The sequence below is a fragment of the Archocentrus centrarchus genome, chromosome 8 (assembly GCF_007364275.1).
Source record: "Archocentrus centrarchus isolate MPI-CPG fArcCen1 chromosome 8, fArcCen1, whole genome shotgun sequence".
In the NCBI taxonomy this organism is placed as follows: Eukaryota; Metazoa; Chordata; class Actinopteri; order Cichliformes; family Cichlidae; genus Archocentrus; species Archocentrus centrarchus.
In genome coordinates, this window is record NC_044353.1 from 17,728,189 (window position 1) to 17,751,783 (window position 23,595).

Sequence of the window (23,595 nt, forward strand, 5' to 3'; positions counted from 1 at the left end):
TGTGTCAACAGTTCAGGCTGGTGGAGGTCGTGTAATGGTGTCGGGGATACTTTGGCACACTTTGAGCCTCTTAGTAGCAACTGACCGTCTTCCGATGGCTGCCTCCAGCAGGATAACGCACCACATCACCAAGCTCAAATCATCTCAAACTGGTTTCTTGAACATGACAGTGAGTTCTCTGTATTCAGATGGCCTCCACAGTCACCAGATCTCAATCCAACAGAGCACCTTTGGGATGTGGTGGAATGGGAGAGTCACATCATGGATGTGCAGCTGACAAATCTGCAGCAACTGTGTGATGCTGTCTTGTCAATATGGACCAAAATCTCTGAGGAATGTTTGCAGCAAATTGTTGAATCTGTGCCACAAAAAATTAAGGAAGTTCTGAAAGCAAAGGAGGGTCCAACCAATACTAGCAAGCATCTGTAATCAATTAATGGCATTTCCAGAAATGTTTAACCTAATCGATGAGCATTTGGGGACATTTTCTATTTAGTTATGCTTACAACATTAACTGGTCTCATTTTTGTACATGAAATTAGGTTAGTTCAAAACACAGATGTTTATATAAAATGATATACAACACAAAAAAAAAGCTCTCGTGTTTGGTAATCTAGATTTAAACAGTATCCTAAACTGTTTAACATGACTTCCTTTATCTACATTTATCCAAACATCACATAATACTAAACACATAAAGCAGAAACAGCACAATCTATAACCACTGTCCTGAACTGAGTTCACAGTGCATCAGTTTACACTCAATTACTGTGTAAAATGTTTTTAAGCCACCTTAGAATCATTAAATAGAGCTCACAGCATCAAAAAGGCTTTCCTCTATCCCTGCATCATCATTCTTTGCCCAAAGATCTTTTCAAACTAGGAATTGCTGGATTTACTTTATAACAAACTTTCTACCGTTTCAGGCAAGTAACAGAAGGAATGATGTAAAATACTTCCCAATCCAGCAGAACTCATGAAATGAGCGGGCAGGTGGGCGGCATGGAAATGGATGATGTTAACATGATCTTGCAAGTTCTATGTTTGGCTTCACACCCACACATACACACACACACACACACACACACAAACCCCTCTTCAGGAAAGATAGCATTTGGAAAGATTGCATTAGAGAGGTGTAATCAAGAAAACACCTTTCTAATTCAATATTTACAATATGTAAATTATTAGCTGTGAGGCTCAGGCAGGAAGTATCGTGGTCAGTGTTGTCAGTGTGAGTATGGCTCCCACTGAGTCAACAGCTTATTAAACAAATGTAACAGCAGTTCAAAAGTAGCATTTTTTTTAAAATGCCCTTCCAAGATTTTATACATCTGTAAGATCACTTTATGGAGTATTTGGTGAATATAGAAATTGGCTTGAAGGCAGATAAAAACATGCTGTTTTTACATGCTGTAAAAGCATAATTAAACTAAAATCAAACTAAACTATTAGATGGTGCATGAGTAATGCAAAATGTACATTTAGCACAAAGCTGAATGATTTATGGGTGATGTGCATTTGAGCAAAAGTAGAACCATTTATCATGAATACAAAATTCCAAAAAATATGCAGTCCTTTCATGGAAACACACTTAATCTTCTGCATTAGTTGCAAAGAACTTATGGGATGGACTCTGGACTGCCCCACCTTGTTTTTTCATGCAGAATTGCAATCACGCAACGTTAAGATGCATATATTAACAATGGCATTGGAAAGGACTTTAAGTAAATCAGGAGTAAGCCTATATCCAGAATACTTTATTTTGGCCTAAAAAGTTGCTTTTTGAACCACAGATTAATTGCTGATTACTAATACCTGGACTAAGAATTCTCTAACTACAAGATTAATTTAAAACCACCTCTGCTAATCTGAATGAGCTGGACTCAGGTTACCTATAAACACAGTATGGACCCACCCTAAAATCATGTGGAACTGGAGAAGCAAATACAAGGAAATCAATGGCAGCAGAGAAGAACCTGCAAAAACAGAGTATGAGAAAACACATTCAAATCAAATTGTTTCAAGATAAACAGCACACGTCAGCTGTGGAAACAAAGAAAAGAAATGCATGGACATCTATGTGTATGGCTCAAAGCAGATATCTACAAGAACCATAAAACCAGTTCAGGTGAGCTTCATCAGCTTTATGTTCCTACCATTTTGTGAAATCACTGTGGCAATTTGGTTTGCATGTATCGGTGTATATTTAAACAAATGTATTAGTCAAGACAATCACATAGCAGCAGCTTTAAAGGAATTTCAGGCCCTTCGTCTTCCACTGTTGCTTTCCCAGGCCAACAGACCAATAAATCATCATCATATATAAGCTCTATGCAGGTGTGTGCTGAATGTCAACAGCAAGAAATTGCAGTACAGTACTGCCAAACTGGCTTTAAGCCATTCAGAAACTGAGTTTACAATTACAGTTTGTTAATAAGAGCGCACTGACAGGTTTTAAACTGTTAAGTCAATTTATGTCACAAAATGTCCATGGGATCAGTGTATCAAGATAATTATGAGGTATGTTTATGGGTGCAAGTACTACTATCAACAGACAGATGTGATATTTAAACTCTCAGAATCAGCACGGCTTTTAAGCCTCTCCAAACAATTTCCTGTTGTGTGCATTGTTTTGTCTCTACATTTTGAATTATACTGCATCCTTGTGTATCTTTTTCCTTACATAGTCCTTTCACATGAACTGCACTGTCTTACCTTTTGCTCAAAATTAACTGCAAAGAATTCAGGTATAGATTTCCGGGTTGAAATCTGAATTGTTTTTACTTGATGAAATGCGATTACCCGCTTTTTCTATATTAAGAATGCCTGCATTGACACTGACAAAAAAAAAAAAGCTTCTGAACTAGCACTTTGCATTGAACTGTCAGTGAAAGATGCATACATCCTGAACACACTTTCCCCACATGCAGAGGTCACTTAGGCCTGCCGCTCAGGCATACTAATTGAAGGCCAAGCATATCTGAAAACTCATTTCAGTATTTTTCGCTTTAACTAGCAAATTGATGGCAGCTGGCATCAATCACATGGATGGATAACAAGTAAATCACTCTTAATTTGAAATTTCAATTGCTGCAAACCAGTCAGCCCTGCCATTTCCTGTCACATGCTACCCATACCAGCTCTCCCTGGGATGGTGGCTGTTTTTTTGTTGTAGTCCTCGATGTCATTCAGCTGCAGTCAAAGAAGGTAAAGGTGGAGTTAATATGCAAGATGACAGCAGCTGATTTATTGCCCAGATATTTTTCATGAAGTTCTTTGCAAGTCAAATGTTTGCAGGAGAAACTTGCAGCACACCCCCCCCCACCCACAAATTGAATTTAAATCTGAAAACAGTTTTTATTTTGTTTTTTTTTTTTAATTGTTAGGCAAGTTTAAGAATCTCATAAAGCCTATTTTACTCAGCCTGACTCTGCAATATGTATCACAGCACCATGACAAAACAAATCAAGGTCAAGGCCAGGAACAGGAAACCGAGCTGTGTACACAATGAATGAGTGTGTGCGTGTAAACATGAGATCACATCCTGTTGAAAACTGAATACAGCTGCTCATCGTTACAGCAGACAAATCAGCCGAAGCAAAGCATGTCATTACCACCTCCTGTGTTTTCGGACAGCCACCACAAAAGCTGCTTATCACCTATCAGCGTGTTCATCAGGCACTCTCCCCTGGGCGTGAGGCATTCTTAAACCTCGCCATCTACGTGGAGATGAATGTATGCGCTGATGGCGTGTACGCACATGAGCTGACGCCCAAAGGCAGATACGTCCCACTTAATATATATCACAGGAGGCTTTCAGTAACAATCTAATGGGCCTCAGAGAAAGCACACCACCACCACCACCAAACTGAAAACATTCCCCATTTCCTCCTTCTAAAATAAGTCAAAATATTTTCAAACAAAAATAAACACTTTGTCTGCTCCCAAGCTGTGTGTACTTGTTGAGGAAATGGTAATTAAAATCTGGTTTTGGGCACGATGTTGAACCAGTGTGGTCTAACTGCTTAGATTTCTTCCTAAATGATGGGAGGTTATAGTGGGCTTTTCTCATATTGTGTTCTCCCTGCAGACAAACTACAGGAAACACAATGTTTTGCATGCTTAGCATCACCCTGCATTTTGCTCTCCCTTTCCTTCTCGCTCACTAGCCCTTCCCCTCGCTTTCTCTCTCTCTTTTTCCACCTCCTATCTGCTCTTCGCTGGAAGCTTCCCAAGTTTCTTGCTGGGCCTCCCTCCACATGCACGGCTGAGCAGGAAGTGTGTAATCTGAGCCAAATGTGGCAGAAGCTGAGATCTAATCCTCTCCCTTTTCCTTGCTTATTTCACATATTTAGAACACACATGTGCTTACTGATTCACCAATGCTGGTATCTAAGAAACTGTAGCTGAAAAGTATCTCTTTAGGGAGAGGCAGCACTAAAATAAATCTCTAGCTGTCTGCAAAGGAAGCACAGCGGATAGGGAGTCAAAAACAGGCAACACCATCATATACAAGAAGTGGAAATTGGAGGCTTTCTATTTTTATGTAAAATGTTTTATGACCTCCAGATTTGGAATGTACCACCTCCCAGCAGCCTACGCCTGGATACTACTTAAGCTGTGAGAGGCAACCCATGAGCACAGCTGTCTCCAGATAGCAAAGGCACGAGCACACACAGGCACACGCATACCAGTCCAGTGATGAGTCATTTTAGTTAGATAACAGAGGAAAACAAACAACCAAAATAAGTAATAAAGTGGGAAAAAAAGTCCTGCACAAATAAACACATTTTCTTCCATTCTAAGTCCTAAATCCACACTTCAGTTCCGCCTACTTTTGAAATGAAAACAAAAGAAAGGATGCGACTGATGCTGCCTTGCACATGCAGTGAGGCAGACCAAAACTGAAACCAGCTGCAGCTCCCAAGGGCTGAGATTTATTGTCAAAGCACAGGGTTAAAAGCAATACAGCTAAAAATGCAAAGTTTATCTCAAGGGTGGCACTAGAAAAAGGTTTATACTACACTAGTGTGTACTACACTCACGATGAGGCATATCCATGGAAATCCACATTTAGTTTTTGGATAGCATTACTCTAGAGCTAAATTCACCCTGATAATGTAATGAAAGATTTAAAAAAAAAAAAAAAAAAACCTAGTTCATAGGTAGTAATATTTCATCTTTGGGTATGAACCAACATGCAGGTTGAACAAACTAACCAACCCTGTCATCACTTTCCCCTGACCGATTGCTCAAAATGGTTAAGCAAATAAAATAAAATAAAAAAAAAAACCACCATCAAATCGTGTCACTGATATGTTTAGAGATGACTACATCAAATACTTGAACTGGTCAGCTCGAGTGGTTAGTCCGAGAAGTGACCGTTTCCCCGCAGTAAAACCAATACTTGAGGCGCAAGTTACTAGAAAAACATCTGATGCTCAGTTTGGTCTTGGCATCATCCCTGTACCACATCTGGGAGGTTAGTCAGCTGTGGGTGAAAAGTAAGGCCTTGAATGGTCTAGACGGGGATAAATTCACTTGAGTAAGTATTCCACTGAGTTTATATCACAAAAAAAAAAAATAAAAAAATCTAGCAAATACACAAAAAAGGAAATACACAACCCACACACTAAGGTTAAAAACATCAGCGGCTACCATACTTCCTCCAGTGTCACATGCATCATATTTAAAAAAAAGAAAATCTTCCACATTAACTACAACTGCCTGTGTGTCTGAACCTACAGAGACTTTAACCAGACTAAGAGCTCTAAGTTTTTAACTCAAATTCAAGAGAACAGACCTATTTGGTTGCTTGCCTGCATTTTTTTTTCTCTTCTTCTTTAACTGCTGTCCTGGGAGAAGCCCTGGGATTCTCATCATCACCCTCACTGACCTACATTCACAGAGTCTAGACTGACAAGCTCACACGAACTCATGTTTGTGCTCTTCTAGTCTGTTTTGCAACTTCACAATTATACCTTTTATTTAAGTTTAGTACATTAAAAGAAAAGTCTGACTTAAAATGTTAGCTGTACGCCTCATCAACATGACTCGGTGTGTTGCAAGATGAAGTAAAAAATAAACTGTGAAGCAGACAAGAGAAATGATGATTGCCAGGCTCATTGGATTCAGAAAGATACACCACCAATCAAAGAAAGGAACCAGAAACACAAATCAACTCTTTGGAGATCCCGCTGAGCAGTTTCTCTCTAGCCTGGGTGGATCTCTCATATCCACGGATTAGTTTGGAACGCAAGCTGAACTGAGCAGGTACTCACTGTCTGCTGGTCGGCTTGCAGACGGCTCTGTGACAGGCGACTGCACCCTCTCCACCCTCTCTGCAGGGGAAGGCAGGGGGGCGACAGGTGCAGGTGGCTGGTGGCCGTTGTTCTCCACAGAAACCTCTGGCCTCTTGAAAGCCACGTCAACCGGACTGAGGTTGGGTGACGGAGGTTCTGCTCTTCTCTGGGGGGGCTCAGGGATCCTCGAGACTGGGGTTGAGGACATCTGGGAGTCCATCCTCCTGGGAGGGGCAGGGGGCTCATGGGACCTTGTCATGCTGAGCTCTGCCCGCCTGCTACTGGTGCTCGAGATGGAATTGGAGGAGCTCTCCAGGGAGGTACTCCGATTGCTCAGGCTGACCTCTGGCCGTTTGAGGCCAAAGCGAGTGATGCCAGCACTGGGCGAGCTATCTATCTGCTTGGAGGAGACCTCGATGGACATTTCCGCACGGCGGGAAGAGGCTGCATCAGCGTTACGACCCCCTGACAACTCAATGCGCCTCATGCCAGACTTCGGGGAGCGTAGACTGGAGGACTCAGATGGTGAGGACCTGGTAGAGGAGTAGTCAGAGTTGCGAGAGCTCACATCATAGCTCCGCTGGCTGGATGTGGAGGAGGTGGATGAGCGGAGGGGGTTGGTGGTCCGGCGAGTCAGGGGTGATGGGTGTGTGGATGTATCTGCTTCCTCCACCTCAAACGAGCGTTTCAGCGCTGAAAGACACAACAGACCTGGTCAGACAAGTAGCAGAAGCCTGTACTGACTGATATTGATTTAATTTAACATTAAACTGTTTCAATGTCAGTTGAAACATGGAATAAAACAAACAAATAAAAATACCCCACAAAAAACAAAAGCACAAAGCATAAGGGTCAGAGGACAATAATGCTCTTGATTTCTTCTCTAATGCTGTGGAAATAGAAGTTAATGATGATAATTAATGGCCTAGTCCTAGACAAACTTTTTTTCTGCGATATTCATTACGTTTTTTCTTTTAGTCTGAGAATTTCTGGGAAAACTTCTAAAAAACCAGAAGCATTACAGGCCAGGAAGTCCTCGGGTTTCCATGAGGAGTTCTGCTGTCAGCCAGCACTTTACCAAAGCAAAAACACACGGTGAACAAGAAACATCCAAATAAGAAACAATTTAAGTCAAAACACACAAGTTTTACAACAAAATGCAACACACAAGAATGTTAAGGATATCAGGTAATGATCCGGTGAATACCGCTGTACATTTTCACCCTCACGCTGCAAAAAAAAAAAAACAGCTTAAACAAAACAAACTCTTCTTACTTGTCTTGACACGCTTCATATAGCGCGATAGCATGGCGTTTAATCCACTCGATAAAGATATTCCTTTATTCCCACCAAGCACGGTTTATAATACTGCCGAACCACCCACTCACATCTACCACTAGGGGAAAAAGCTGGGAACTCCGTTTGAACGGCTGGCAACTCGTTTATTCACGGTCGGATATACTTCTACGTACCTCGCACACCTGTGGACTGAACAGCGTATCAGTGAGTTCGTCAAATTGATCACGTGACCCCTGAACGTTTCATCCTCGCAAGGTGCCCTAAAAATCTGTAAAATTTATTTATTTATTTTTGCCAGCCACAAGTAAAAAAAAACAAACTTTGGCTTACTATCTCAAAATTTCTATATAATAACTCAGTTTTTTTCGTTTGTTTGTTTGTTGTTGCATTTACCCCGTGGAGGAAACAAGCTTCCATTTTTATTTTTATTTTTTTATTTAACAATGAAAACATACCGCTCAACTATGTACACACATAACGAAATAGTTCTCTCTATATTTTTATTTAATATTAGGCTACACTAAATTCTGCATTTATCCTACACCAAAACTAAATCGCAGCCCTTGGCCAGCAATGCGCCAAAAACTGCATTTCCTAGAGTGACCACTTGAGGCTGCCTTACAAGCAACTCACCTGTTCAGATTTCCTTCAGGCTAAAGGTTTGCATTATTAAGAGCTCTATGTCTGCTTCACTTCAGCTACTTCAAGTCACTGGACCAAACCCCTCCACTGTGTCTGACACACAATATGATTTGTTGTGTGGTTAATTGTACAGAATGCCCAAGAAACCTGTGCTCCTGTTTTGGTGAGTGGAATTTCAGTATTTATACATGCAGCTTGCTAACCAAGCCTGGTAGCTGTGTAATAACTTAGCACAACATCCCCTCTTCTAAATATAGTCATTTCAGGGCCCTAAAAGCCAAGACCATAAAGCAAAATCAGAATCAGTAGGTGTCATTTACAGACTGTGAACCAACCAGTCAGCTTCTTCCATATCTTTTGAATGAGTCAGTATTTCACCAGCAGCTGTATTTTTACTGGTTGATGAATGCATTTTTTCCCCCTCACTGCAATGAGCTCCATGTCAGATGCAATGGTGACACCTGGCTCACCTCAGCTCGGCCCAGAGACAAGAGCAGCTACTAAAATCTGAACCAACACAGCCCCTGTCCCAGATAAACACCCGAGCCTGAGCAGGCATCTGGCGTGTTTCAAAGCTGATGAGCCAAGTACCAGCATGGGAGAAGCTTTCTGCAGATTTCTGTGCCTGATATCCCAGTGTGTACCGAGAAGAAGCTAACACATAACACCGCCCACCATGGGATGCTGGTTTAACTTTCTGTCTGCAGCAGTAATGACCTTTCCAGTTGCAAAAGCGTGAAGTATACATCGCCACCGTCATTTCATTTGTCTCTGACAAGGAGCTCTTTATGTAGAAATAATGAGAAAACTGGCCTTGAAATGTTCTTAGAAGACAGAGTAGCAATGTCTGCTGGTCTTCTTTAAAGTACAAGCACACAGATGACACACTAGTCACACTGAAGTTATATGATGCAGTGAGAATTCCTTGTCAGAAGAGGAGAGGAGGTGAGCCATTAGTGAAGCGGCTAATTTAGTGGACATGACTCGCTCTGTTTATAGAGGCTGAGCAGCAAAAGTAAGCAGAAAAAAATGCCAAAGACAACACAAAACTGGATTCGGCTGTTGGTTTGATATACAGTAATGACCTGTTTGCCTGAAACGGCGCTAAGTGTGCGCTGCGGTGATAGAAGGCCAACGCAGTGACGTCCTCACAGACACAGTGGAGACAGGGGCCTCGTCAGCTGTGTTACTCTGTGTTATCTCTCTGCATGTGTGTGTGTGTTTAAACACAGCTGAAGAGTAAAGCAAGCGCAGCCTTTTTTCTTTTGGTTCTTTTTAGTCTCAACATCACTGCATTATGGGATTTGAGTAGAGGGATAAATTAGTTTCTCTTTTTGTGCAAAGAAGATGGCACCATCATGTCAGAGACTTATGTGCATGTTTACACATGACTGCGAATAGTACAGCTTGTAGAGTTCGAATGGCGGTGGTGTGTGTGTGTGTGTGCGTGCGTGTGAAGATTTTAGCTGTATGCCTATGCATGATGGCTCCAAGCTGCTGCTGCTCTGAGGCGATAGCATTGATCACATACCTTCCAACGAAGCACAGATAGTACTGATAAGCCCAAATGGGAACAAAATGTAGCCTCAGTCCTGCTCTTTCTATCTCCTTCTCTTTACCTCTCATTTGAGATGAATTTGAAGCAGGTTTTTGAGCCCTAATAAATCATTCTCAACCATACACTCCAACCTGAACCGCCAAATAAGGAAGACACTGAGCCAAGCATGATGTTTTCCACCCAACACTCAGTCAGGCATGGGCTGGATCCATGTAGTGCATTGAAACATAGTTAACCTGCCAGAAAAATCACACGATGCTGCTCCTCTAGTGTCGCACGTACTGACTGAGCACCACATTCTCTATGCCTCTCTGAGCGTGACAGCAGATGGGCTGGACAGGTCAGCGAGAGGTAGTTTGGTCATCTGGAAGTTGACAGTAAGCAAGCTAATGAAACCTAATTAGAGCTCCAGAATATCTCCAAACTGACAGTCATGTGACAAGGCACCAGCTTTGCTTAATAGCATGCTTGAGGGTAAGTTATAATCTTTGTATCTGTGCATTTATATTATACTTTATCATATAGCTATTGCAGAGATGTTGGTTGGATCTGCTGGCAATTCCCAGCAGCTTCCTAATTGACATTTTTATTTAATCAAAGTCAGCATTCCTGTTTCCTGCTGTATTCAATTCCTGCTAATGCATAACCAATATTTTCTGCTCATTCAACTGATGGCTTTTATTTTGAAGTCACAGGAAATGCATCTGAGGTTATCAAAAATAATCTAGGTATAGACATCATTCCGATCAGGTCAACTTTTTGGGGATTTGAGCCCAAAGCACTTATGTGCCGAAAGCGGTCGAGTGGAAAAGTACATAAAAGTGATGAGTATGGCCTGCAGTCGTCTTCCTCGGCCGCCTTCTTTATCTTATCTCCTTCACCATCATCTCCCTAAAGGTGGAAATCTATCATCTGTTCAGAGAAGTAGTTGCAGGTTTTAATTCTTTTTAAGCATTCTTATCAAAACCAAGCTCTCTGCAGAGGCCAAGCCCCATGGTTTTAAATCAGAAGGATGACATATGTGGAAAGGCCCTTCTATTCTGGCTGAGGTGTTCAAACTAAATATAATAGAAATACTGGGCTCTGTGCAAATGCAGCATGCGAGATGTTCGACATGCTACAAACACATTCAGCAGCCCGGTTCTCTGGCTGCGATAATCACAGGCAGCAGCTGCGTAGTGTTAATGTAGCTGTTCCGTAACATTAAACCACATTTGCTGCTATGACGATAACAAGTAGGTGTGACCAGGTCTGAGATATTTAATATTAAAACTTTAAATCAGAATTTACAACATTAGATTAGAAGAAAGTCTAACAGCTTAGTTGTCTGTCACTTAGCACCAGATACTGCTTCCTTATTTCCCAAGGGACAGCCAGAGCACATTGACCTCGATGTTTGATTTGGCACAGATTTTACGCCGGACATCCGGTCTGATATAACCTTCCCATTTATCTGGGGCTTGAGACCGGCACTATAAGCATGAAAGTTTCTGCCTCTTCTCAGTCAGAAACAGGGATCTTTGGTATACTAGGCAAATATGTCACCTGAGCTACACCTGCCTAATTTAGCAGCCGTCCCATCTCATCCAAATTTTTTAATCATACCATCACACGCGTCGAGCTACATGCTTTTTGTTTGTTTGTTTGTTTTTAAAGGACTGCATGTAAGCACATCTTACATGAGTCAAACACATTTTTCATTCCAAACGAATCTTTGTGCTCAAAGAAAATCTCTCATCGAAGGCTAGTTGTTTTTAGCTGTAGCATGGAGTGTGTTCATAACTCTTGGATCTTGCCCAGGGTTGGAATAGGTGCTGGTTTTTTTACTCCCCATGTCCAACTGGGAGGGAAAAAAATACAAAACAAGGAGTAGTTTTAAAGCCTAACAAAGACCTGCTGTGTTCGCGCTGCAGAGTGACCCTCTGTGCCTCCCAGCAGCACCCCTGCAGTTGGCGTCATTAGCAGGAAACCTGTTCTAGCTGGTGAATACAGAGAAGCATGATAATGCTGATAAGGATGGGGGGGGCTCCTGAGGGTGGCTCATCAGCTCTTTGTCAGAAAGACACTTCCTTCCTCTCACACACTCTCTTTAGCGTGGCTACCGAGCCTTCATGCTTACAATCAACAGCACAGCATACAGGATCTGCTCTTTGTAGCACAGTTTCAGCGCTTTACTGGCTACAGAGCACCAACTAACGCAGTTCCTGAAAAAATCCAAAGCCACATGTAATTGGCACTTGGCTTACTGTATAATGACTGTTTTCATTTTGACAGGCATTTAAGTTCCTGCCACGATTCCTTGTCGGATTTCTTCCTGACACCGTTAACGAGTTTTGTCCCACAGAACAAGGTGGGTCGCCTTATTTAGAAACAGATTGTTAAAACAGCCGCTCACACGGTGACAGAGCAGCTAGTGAGGCTGCAACTTCTTACAAATTCTGTAAAAGTTAATGTTTTTTGTAATATATACCAGGCATACGAAATATCTATACACTTTACTTTAAGTTAGTCATAAAAGCCTGCTTTCTTAGCTCGAGATACAGTTTTTCTTTGTCTTATCACTGACTGTCAAAACTTGTGTTATTTGCAATGGGTTGTCGAGTGCCATGCAGGCTGGGCCCCATGCACATTTGTTAAAAAAAAAGAGGCCCGGCAGTGCTCTGATCCACTCCTCCTTTCTGGCCTACCCCAACATTTTCACCCACCACAGAAATCTACTCCTGTGGAATTTCCTCTCACTGGATGAACAAATGCCCTTAACGTGCAGTTTGGAGATACAGAGAGAAAAGAGTGGTCGAAAGAAATCACTGCAGAGACAGAAAAACAGCCAGCTTTTCCCAAGAGAAAAGAGAGCACAGATCTCTTGCAATGACCCTGAATGAATGCGTGTCTGTGTGCGCTCGTGTGTATGTGTTCCCTCTGCTTGCAGAAGAAGAGTCCAGTGGCCTGGTCAATGATCTATGTCAGTTAGGGAGGCTGAGGTCACAGCTGAGGTCACCAGCCTCAGGGGCGAGTAAATCCTCTCTTCTGTCTGTTTCAGCCTCTCAATGGTGTCATCAGCTGAGCTCGGGGCGGGCTGAATCATGCTCACTGTCCAGCACTAGTGACATGGCAGATATACACAGTTACATATAATGTCCTCATTTTCTTTTCGGTATGGATTATAGAGGAATGTAGTCCAAAAGGAGTTTAATTTAACTGTTTCCACCATATCTAAGCAAAAAACATGACATGATGATGATGATGATGATGATATCTAGGGTTTCTCAATATATTAATAGTCAGCAAATTGAACAGAGTGAGTATAAGGTCAAGTTAGCCCAGTGCTAAGTAGATTTTGCCCAGTATCAGACAGAACTATCAGCTGTTCCCATTTTCAGTCTGAAGTTTTCTGTGGAAGAGTGGATTTGATTTTTCCCTAACCAGTTGCAACACTTTTAAACAGCCTGACAAAAGTGTTTGTCATGTCGATTGACTAACTATTTGGCTGTTAATAAGCTGACTGTCTTAACCGAGAAACTCCCATTTCATGTCACAATACCAGTCAGTACACTGGATGGATTTAAAGGTCTGAACCCCGGCATGTATGGACCTCCAATGGGTCAGTTCTTTGTGTACAGGAGATGTGAAAGCACTGTGGAAAATATGAGCGTTCCATCTTATTCCACAGGTTGTAGATGTGGTCTGTGGTGGTTAAACTCTTCCTCCTCCGTGTATCACTGCTAACTCATTGACGGTAAATGCTGAATGTTCACAGTCATGTTTTTTTTAACCAAAAAAGACCAAAAGCTTGGATGCAGCTTGTTTGTTGGAGGCTTCCAGCGAAAATAGTTTGCAGCACACAGTGATTCATTAAAAACTATGGCTACAAGTTACAAACAGAGGATAATATTGCGTGCTAAAACACAACTAATTAGGCAATGAACTGACTCAGTGATGCAACATTATCTATCAAAATTTTCGTAACTGCTGTACTGGTCTTACCAGCCCAGGTAACGCTGAGGCAGGTAAACCCCCTCAGGGAATAAAGGATGTGCTGTACTGCTTTTAAATTCAACTTTTCATTCAGAGAAGTCTGTTACTTTTTCTTTTAAAAGTTATAGACTTGTGCTTCAAGGAGAGCTGTGATGAAAGCATCATCTAACCTTTAAGAGGAGGTGTCCCGGTCTAACTTTTCCTTACTTATGATTTAAACTGATTTTAAAAAGTTCCCCTTACAGCAAATGTCAACCCAAACACCCCTCTGACTGCGGAATATCTAAAAGTTGTTCTGTAACGCAGTAAAATGTTTAGAATGCTCATTATAATGAAATCTAATCACTTACAGTAAGAGGAGAACTTGTAGTTATTTATTTTCCAACCCTGATGCATATCGGCTCCCACAGGACTCCCGTGCTGCATCGGTGCCATGCTGTACTGACTGAGCCACACAGGACTATACATCACGGGGCACGGTGGTGACATAAAGGTATTACCACACACAACCAGGGACAACACACACACACACACACACACACACACACACACCACTGACAGTCCCAACAATAGGCCATTATGCTGATGTTACACATGAGCGAGAGCTGTCTGAAAGCATGACTTCGTGCTACATGGTTAGAGCGCACCTCTTGTTTTCTGAACACCACTTATCTTTCCGCTCGGTTGCACTGTGTAAGCTGGCGGTTTAAGGACCTAAAGACAGGAAGAGAGGGAGGCAGCCAGACTCCCAGTACATACCACGAGCAAACTGGTGTTGACAGAGGAACAGTTCTGGACAAGTGTGGATGCATTCCTAATGGCTATGAGACAGCATACAGCTAGTGAAACAGACAGGTTAGGGGAGAGATGTCGGCTTGCTGACCCCCCCACCCACCCATCCCTCTTGTATCCACCACCAGCTAGGCAAAGGGGAAGAGGCGAGGGAGCTGTGAATGGACAAGCTGCTGAGAGAGATCGAAAGGGGAAGCACAGCCAGAGGACGAGTGGGAGGAGAGAGATGACAGGGGGAATCTGTGTGCCCGGGGCAGAGAGATGAAAAGGAAGAGGGGGGGGGGGGGGGGGGGGGGGGGGGGGGGGGGTCCAGGTGTTCACCTCGCAGCCGTATGGTCAGTTTGTACTTCCTGAGCGCTCCAAATATAGTTTTATTTTTGCCTTTCTGTCACACGCCTTGTTGTAAAGAGAAGCAAAAAAAAGAAAAACAGTCGCACACGTTCCACTGAAAGCACAATTTCTCTCTGAGACACATCTCACACTTCATAACAAACGCACTCACACGTCTCTCAACACAAGTTAAAGAGCAGTAAAGAAAAAAGCAGCGCTTTCACAATTTCACTCCCCAAAACACCACAGCTCACCACAGACGTCAACAAAGCCCTCACAACACTCTCCATTTTTCCAGATGCGCTGGGTTCCAATCAAACATGTGGAAACGATCTATAGTGTCCTCATGGCAGGGTTAAAGAGAGCCTCACTCCACAGAGTGACAACAAGGAGAAGAAGACGAAGAAGAAAAGCAGTGCAGGAGCAGAGCACATGAGAGAAAGAAACTGACCTTCAAAGTCTGATATGATCCCTTCCAAGTGAGCGTTGACAGTGGAATCAGACATTTTGGGCGGCAAGTGTGTTTGTGCGTGTGTGTATAAATGCAATAGACAGAGAGAGGGAGCAGGGTTCCCTTTCCCTAGCAAGGAAAAGTCTTCCTATGGCGCAGTCCCGCTTTTAAACAAATCCCAAATTAGGAGCCTGTGTAAGGGAGAGGTGGGGAGGGAGGAAAAAAAAAATACACACACACAAGCGGGTCACAGATCCAAGCGCTCTCCCTGTCCTATCTCTCCTCTCTTTCTTAAGGCAGCAACTTATTTTTCTCTTCTACTCCTTCTCAACTTCCAGAGTTTGGAATGAGCAACCAATGACAACCCCCCACCCTCCCACTCTCCGTCCCGCTCTCTCTCTCTCTCTTTCTCTCTCTCTCCAGCACCCCCCACCCCCCGTCCCTTTCCATATCTCCCTCCCCTTCTGCAGCCCTCCTCTCTGGCTCGCCTCTTTCTCTAAACCCTCTCAATTTTGACTGTTGAATTATTCACATGCTAACATTCAAACACACTTCCTGCAGGCCCGATGACGTGACTCACACACTGACCGGCACACCGAGGGCCTTTTGATTTTTAAAGCTCGTTGAATAAACCAACAGCAGCATCCCACAAACATGTCACTCACTTAATATATAGGAAAGACACACACTGCATTGAGTCCTTCTTACAGTGGATGGAGTGAAAACTTGCAGATGGCCCAGAGTGGAGACAGAATCGCACCATGGACTAATATGGTCAGGACGGGCTCACACAGGCAGTTTGTAGATCGTCTGACATGCTCAGTCACTCTGGAGGCAGACATCAATAAATAAGTAGCCTAATGACTTAATGACCATGTGAATGAGCCTCTCTGTGGGAAGGGTGGGCAGGGGCGCTGGTCAGTCTGTGTGTGTGTGTGTGTTTGTGTGTGTATCCCTCTGCGCATGAGACCAGGGGAAAGAAGTAAGCGGATGTGGCATTTAGGAGCATGCCGATGAATGCATGCTAAGAATGAAACTGGGTGCAGTTCACACTCACAATTAGTTTACTAGAGTCTTGGAAATGTTTTTCTAGTACAGAGCTGCCATCTAAACTGACACTTCACTTCAAAAGTTGTTATGTTTTGTGCGGTGTTACTGAACAATGTCATCACACCCTCAGGCAACTGCTCAACCTTCACCAGCCACTGGCTTGTGGTGAGAAAACGCTGCAGCTGGCCTCACAACCATTCATTAGTGAAGACAATAAACACCAAAAGTATTATACTTTTGTGTGTGTGTGTGTGTGTGTGTGTGTGTGTGTGTGTGTGTGTGTGTGTGTGTGTGTGTGCGCGCGCATGTTAAGAGGATCTCTTCTCATAAGGCTCATAACTCTCTTGAAGCTGCATGGATGTGCTGCTTATAAAGTAAAAGGCAGCCCTCAGAGGCAAAAATGATTTGGATTTAAATGGCAATAAATTTTTCAGGCTATAAAGGGACAGAAGACATTAAGAGGCCCCCTCAACAGTTTCTATCCTGCGTGTGATTTATCATTCAGGGTTTGTCTGGAAAGCCAATTGGTTGCTTACACTGGAATCAAAGGTTGCATTTTGTGTTGATTTAGGCATGTTTACCTTGCCATAAACACAGATGTGCGTGAGTGCCCAAACACACACTAACACGCTGATTATGAAAATAAATACAAAGCTTTACTGTACCAAAACCTGCAGTCTGAGGTTAATCTTGTTCCACGATTCCCCGTCATTGAGCCATGCAAAGTATGTAACCCGCAATATGTCAGTGAATAACTTTGGCTAATACGGAGAACATGAAAATTCTGGGACACGTGAATGAATTCCTCATACATGCAAAAACTGTCTTTTGCTCTTCTTGGATGCTCAATAATGCAGGTTTTCAGTTTCTTCCACTGAAAATGCTGCATCCAGGTGAACAGAATCAATTTTCTGAGATCGCCACAGTGTAATTTGCACAGTACAATATTTATACTGCCTTGCTCAGAAGTCTTGGAGTACCCCATACAGTTAGCCTATAAATACACCCAAAAATGCATATGTGAAGTGTGTTTCCCTGGAGATACGAACCCTAAAATATCTCAATTGTTTATCACTTCCTCCAGCAGAGGTCAGCGTTGTACCTATAAATTAAACGTGTCACTGTATGGGTCACTAGCACCCTGGTAATTTGATCTGGGAGCAAATAAAGATGGAGACACGAAGAGAATCCTGCTCGGGGCACACCCTCCACCCACACAGCCAATCCTGCCCAACATGTGTGTGGTAGACTTCTACCCTGCCTGGCACAAAAATACCCACCACTTACACGCTGAGCCTTTCTGTTCACACACAAACACACACAGACGATTAATATACGCACAGCTGATGCATGCAAAACCACGAGCACGCATGCACACTGAGCACAGCACCCAGCCCTGTTGCTGAAACAGCTTTGTATCAGTCTGAGGACACTTACTACCCTAACAATCACACTCCCAAACCGAACAGTGAGCTAAACCCTGATTCTGCACAAAACCCTGAAACCAAGTGTGAACGTGCATGCTGTTCTTTGAAGTTGCCAAAATGGGTTTTAAGCACACACAAAAAAAAGTCCACACAAAGATAGAAAGACAAACATTCACACAAGCGCACACACACACAGCAATGCACACTTCCTTCCACTGCATATCCTTGCAAGCCCCAGCAAGCCCAGACAGCTCTAATCCAATCTCCTGTAACAACTGTCACACTGGGAGAAGACGGGAATGTTTTCGCCCTTCAGAGAACTTCATTCACGTCATAGCAATCGTGCGCTCGCACTCAGCACAGGCAGAGCTCTGAGAAATCATTTTTATCTGCTTTTTGCAGAACATATGTCTTGGGTATGGTATGCGGTGACTGGAGGGTTTTACAAGGACATGTTGTTTCCAGATATCAGCGCGAGCTCTGACCTCTTACAGTGTCAATTCAACCACGCTGCCTCTTCTTTCTAGTAAACGTGGCATTGTGGTATGAGTAAAGATGATGTTTTTCATTAAAACAGAAATTTAAAGAGAAAAAAAAAGCCACAATGGTAAACACATGCATTATTTTCCACACAATAATTAAATCATCAAGTTAGTCTTGGCAGTGGTGTGTATTTGTTGTAAAAAAAAAAAAAAGCAGCGATAATTAAGAACATTGATTAAATCCAGAGAAGGAATCTGCTGCCTCCTCGAGCCTCCTGTACATTTTTGTATTGTTATATATTTGAATAGACAGCTGCTGGTAAAATGTTGCACTGCAGCATGAAGACGAAGAGAAACGGAGACAGCTTAAAGAAACCCAGACCACCTCCGCCACGCTAAAGAGGGTCCTGCCCTTTGAGGAGCTGAAAAACGAGAGGAGCCCAGTGGGAGGAGAAGACGGCTGCTTCTATAAACGGATGCCAGCTTGGTGTGGCAGTTGCTAGGGTGATGCCAGGGCAACGGCAGATTGTGATACAGTCGCTCCCATGAGATAAAAGTCCAAGAAAAGTTTCAATAGCAGCCAAAGCCACACTCATCAGGAGGATGCAAGGACGCACCTGAACTGTTTTATTTGTGACTGCAGCTATGTTAACCCTTATTTGTATAAATAAATAGATGCAAGTGAACAAAGTTAAAAAAAATATAGTAAGACTGAAATAACTTATTAAAACCAATGTCATCTGAAACGATTCTATGGCATTTTTAAAAAACTGTTTCTTACATCAGTCGTACCAGTTTTACTGCGTGAATCATGATCGGCGTTTCCTTTCAGGTTGTGTCAGTTGTTATTTTAAACATTTCCAGCACCAGATACAGAGGAAGCTCAGGCTTCCTGCTGAGTTCATCGTATAACAACAAAAAATCTTTGTTGGCCTCGATGCAGACAACTCGCCCGTGAGTCAGACTGCATCAAACAAACCATCTGGAAGAGGTAAAGCCTGTGCGTCGGTGAGCGCGTACATTGCTCTCATTGATCACGTATGCTCGTTCCTGTGTATTTTTTGGATGCTCCTGAGTAGTTACTGCAACTCTGTTTACATGGTAACCCCCCATAATAAGCAAGTGTACCTGGCTTGGTGCTTAGAGAGGGAGAGAAAGGTGTGCCAGTTCTTTCCCTATGCAGGGAGGGGAAAATATATATATATATATATATATATATATATATATATATAAATACACAGCGAGAGAAAGGAAGACACGGAGTGACAGCAAACCCCTGCGGCTTTAAAGGAAACTAGAAAGCAGGAAGATTTCTGTCAGCTATGTGTTTAAAAAAAAAATAAAAAATTTAAAAAGTGACACAGAAAGACAGCAGCGTTTGGAAAAAATAATGGAATCAGCAGCAGCGGCAGCAGCGGCAGTGCAAACCCCACTGGAAACGCGCTTTTAACTAAAAGTGGGAATGAATGGCAAGAGAAGGCATCAGAGTGAGTGCACACACCATCTGTATGAATCTGTAAGGTTTTCACATTAAATCACACACCTACACACTAGTACACGAATCCTGCGGCCCCAGAGGTGGTGAAGTAGCTTCATGTAAAGTACAGGCGCAGCTGTAGTGACAGCAGCTGCCCTTAACTAAATGTTAAACATCAGCGCCCGGCCAGGCTCCTCGACCTTTAATCAAGAGCAGCACCTGTTGGAAAATATGGCTTGACTGCACTGCGTGTACACACAGGGGACACCCCCCCCATACACACACACACACACACACCAAACAACTCTGTGGTGTGGCTTGCTTTGCCTGTGTATGTGACTGCACATGCATGCTGGGGCTGGGGCTTGGTAAACAGAGAGAACAGCTGTCCTTCATCAGAGATAACTCTTATTAGGCCTCTCTTTCTTTCTCCCACCTACGCCTTCTGCCTCATATCTCCACTGGGCTGGTAACAGCACTGTTTAATATGCCAGTAAGCCAACACTGTCATCACCATCCTCATTTCTTCCACTGCAGGCACATTTTGGTTTCACCCAGATCAACACTAAGGAAGTTTCACCAGGGTTTTTTTCCTTTTCTAAACCGTATCTCCTTTAAGCTGTTTACTATGCAGCAGGCTGGAGATGCAGAAGAGTGAAACAAGTCTCTCAAGTGTCTGAGGCTGATAATGCAAAGAGTAGTGTGTGTTGACTTACTCAACTCAGCGCCTCCACCTGGTGGTAAGAGTATAAATTGCACATCAAACACTGAGCTGCCACAAACACGCTGGCTGAGGTCTTTCAGTGAGTTACTGTGGTGATCGGAAAAGCTTGGAACTACTGTAAAAGTCATGACCCTTGGACTTTACTGAGGCGCTGATTATGGCTGTGTCACGCAGACGTTCATCAAACCTCATCAGCTGACCTCAGTGTGACTGGAAATGATGAAACGTCAGCTTTGCGGTTCATGGAAAGTTTCTGCTGAGGATATCAAAGTTGTCGATTCATGTGAGGGAAGGAACGCAGGAGACAAAGGCGGCCTTGAAAATCAGCATCAGTACCAGAGTGGGGGAAACATTCTAGCTCTCAAAAGTGTTAATTAGGTGGGGTACACATGATACATACCACACCAAAAAGGGTCATGGGAGCGCTGCAGCCTATCTCAGCCAAAAGATAGATAGTCCACACAGAAAGCCCCAGCTGCTTGTCAGAGGCAGCTGTGCCTCGGGAGGACATGTGGGCTGTCTAACAATTTGAAGTCCTCAGACATGAACTTTGGACAATTTCAGGAGAATCAGGTCAAGACTATTTCAGAAATTGTCCTTTCTTATATGTGGCATGCAGCAGGAAATCGGGTGCTTCAGACATGTTGTCACTCCTGGAAATACTCTGTGGTTTAGGCAAGGGTGGTGCCTGAATGTGACTACATTGGATATTTGTGTTTTCCACGTGCCCGAATGGTCCTGGGACATTCCAAGTTGTTCCCAGTGGAAGTGTGTGTGTGTGTGTGTGTGTGTGTGTGTGTGTGTGTGTGTGTGTGTGTGTGTTCGCGCAATATAATGAGTCCTCCATCGGACAATTCACTGCTTAATAAATGCGGTTTCATGTGAGCCAATAGAAGCTAAAGCATTACAAGTGATTGAGGAAGCTGATGCACACTTCGACACACCTCCTGTTACATCATGGTATTAACTAGCCCAAAAGCGCGCACACACACACACACACACACACACACACACACACACACACACACACACACACACACACACACACACACACACACACACACACCTGAAAATACAGATACATCAGTAGCTCATAGAAGCTATGTCCTGCTGATGCTGTTACAAGCCACTGGAGGAAGCACCTGGAGTGGCAGGGCCACTCAAAGAGAGACAGAGGAGAGGGAGGTATTGACACTTGTCTATAATCTCATTTTACTTCATGATTCAACACACCTTGTAAGCGGTACAATTCACACACTACCACATCAGCCACATATATGTTCACTGACAAACACATACTCACACAGACAAACATGCTGCTGCTGCCACTTGACTGCTTTCACTTTTCAGTTTTTTTTTTTTTTTTAACAGCTCTCACACTAACACCCATAAAAATACCAACAAGAGACAAACAGCATTTCCTGCCTGATGACTTTAACATAATGGGCAGCCCACATACCAGCACCTATGGATGCTCATACTCTATGTGCACAGAAAAATGGTCATCAATTCAATATGCATATTGTTTACGGCATCCAGCAGAGAAAGAGATGGCAGAGGTGCAGAGGTGCAGAGAGACTGGAAAGAGTGTGAATTTTTATTTGGAAAGTCACCTAGAGGACCGAGGCAGTTCTTTCTCTGTACTGTCAACTGAAACAGGGACTGACTGATGGCCAGAGAGGGATCAAAGCCACAAGGGACAAGAGTAGTACTGTTCAAACACAGCTCTTTCCTGTTTTCACACTAAAGAAGAATGCAGGGGAAGGAGGGAAATGTCTAAGAAATACATTGCATTTCTGCGTCACTTTAACACAAGAATATAACTTTCTGTGAATTTGTTACACTCATGTAGGGAACAATAAATGAAACTGTACCAAACCAGGCACCCATCAATGGAAAAAAAGAAAAAGACTGTCCAACAGCCTGCAAAGACAAAAACATCTAATGGAGTTCAATGGGACAGATGTGGAGCTGAGCACAAAAAGACACAGAAAAGCCTGCAAACATCACAGGAACAGGTCAGATAAAGAGAGATAAACCCAAAAACAGGTCCGCTAAGCTGCCTGCACAGCTCCCGGTCCCAGCTTCCAAACCCCAAAGAAAACATCCAGTCAGCAAACAGCACAGAATGAGAGAGTGGAAAATACCATGGAGGGGAAAAATAGACTCTGGCTCATAGAGAAAAGACACAGTAAAAGAGCCGACTGAAGAGCTTTAAAGTGCTCCAAAGAATGATGGTATGAACTCATCTAAGTTTCCAGAGAGTTTGTCTTACCTGAGAATTTGTCCCCCTCCATAACCGGATCACTCCCTCCACAGCCACATGTAGTGTCTGCTCTTTGACTCCACTCTCCCTCTCTCTCTCTCTCGCCCTCTCTCTCTGCCTTTTTTTAGCCTTCCCTTTTTTTTTCCTCTTGCTCCCTCACTCCTTCCCTTTCTCCCTCCCTCTGTTCCTCTTCCTCCTCTTCTTACTCTCTCTTTCCTTTCAGCCCCCCCCCCAAACTCTGATTCCTTCAGTGTGTCTTGCTAATGAATTCAGAATTACGACATCCCCATGTGCTGATCATATGTTGCATTCGTTGCTCCCTTTCCCCTTTCTCTCTCTCTCTCTCTCTCTCCAGAGCAGACCAAAAGACTGAAGCAGCATTGTGTCTTGAAAATAGAAACCATTAGCTCCACCATGTGACACAGACAAGCTCCTTACAGACAAAAATAAACTGCTGCGCTTGAAAACTCTTCTGTCAGCCTACTTATAATGCTCCTTTTGCGTGTGCGTGCATCCGTGCGTGTGTGCTACGGCCTTGACTCATTTGATACCAAATGCAATCTTGTCAAGCTGATGTGACTGTCCTGCCATGTCTGGACTTCCCCGTGATGAAACAGTTCTGCCTTTGTGAATGCGTGAAAGGGTGATAGCCGGCTGAAATAATACTGATGCGCAAAAAACAATAAGTGCTGGATGCAAGAGAGGAACTTAATTAAAACACACTTCCCAATAACGAGCCTGCAGTTAGTGCAGCTGAGAATGTGCACTTCTGTTACTAATATGTGTGTTTTGAACACTAGTGGAGCAGCGGCCCTCG

The 23,595-nt window shown here is 43.2% G+C and overlaps 1 protein-coding gene across 4 annotated transcripts in view; it reads right to left on the minus strand.

The window, feature by feature from the left end:
• The window catches only part of LOC115784874 (septin-9-like), a 97,497-nt gene that overhangs the window by 59,935 nt on the left and 13,967 nt on the right, over positions 1–23,595 (minus strand). Inside the window, exons 1-2 of one of the 4 annotated variants that reach the window (XM_030736252.1) lie at positions 22,788–22,911; positions 6,285–6,998 (exon numbers count right to left, since the gene is read on the minus strand). In XM_030736252.1, coding sequence (XP_030592112.1) covers positions 6,285–6,998; positions 22,788–22,809 — 736 coding nt within the window. In that variant the 5' untranslated portion in view covers positions 22,810–22,911. Of the gene's footprint in view, positions 1–6,284; positions 6,999–15,352; positions 15,675–22,787; positions 22,912–23,595 lie in introns of those variants that run through there. The other 3 variants (XM_030736251.1, XM_030736250.1, XM_030736255.1) reach the window with 3 other exon arrangements.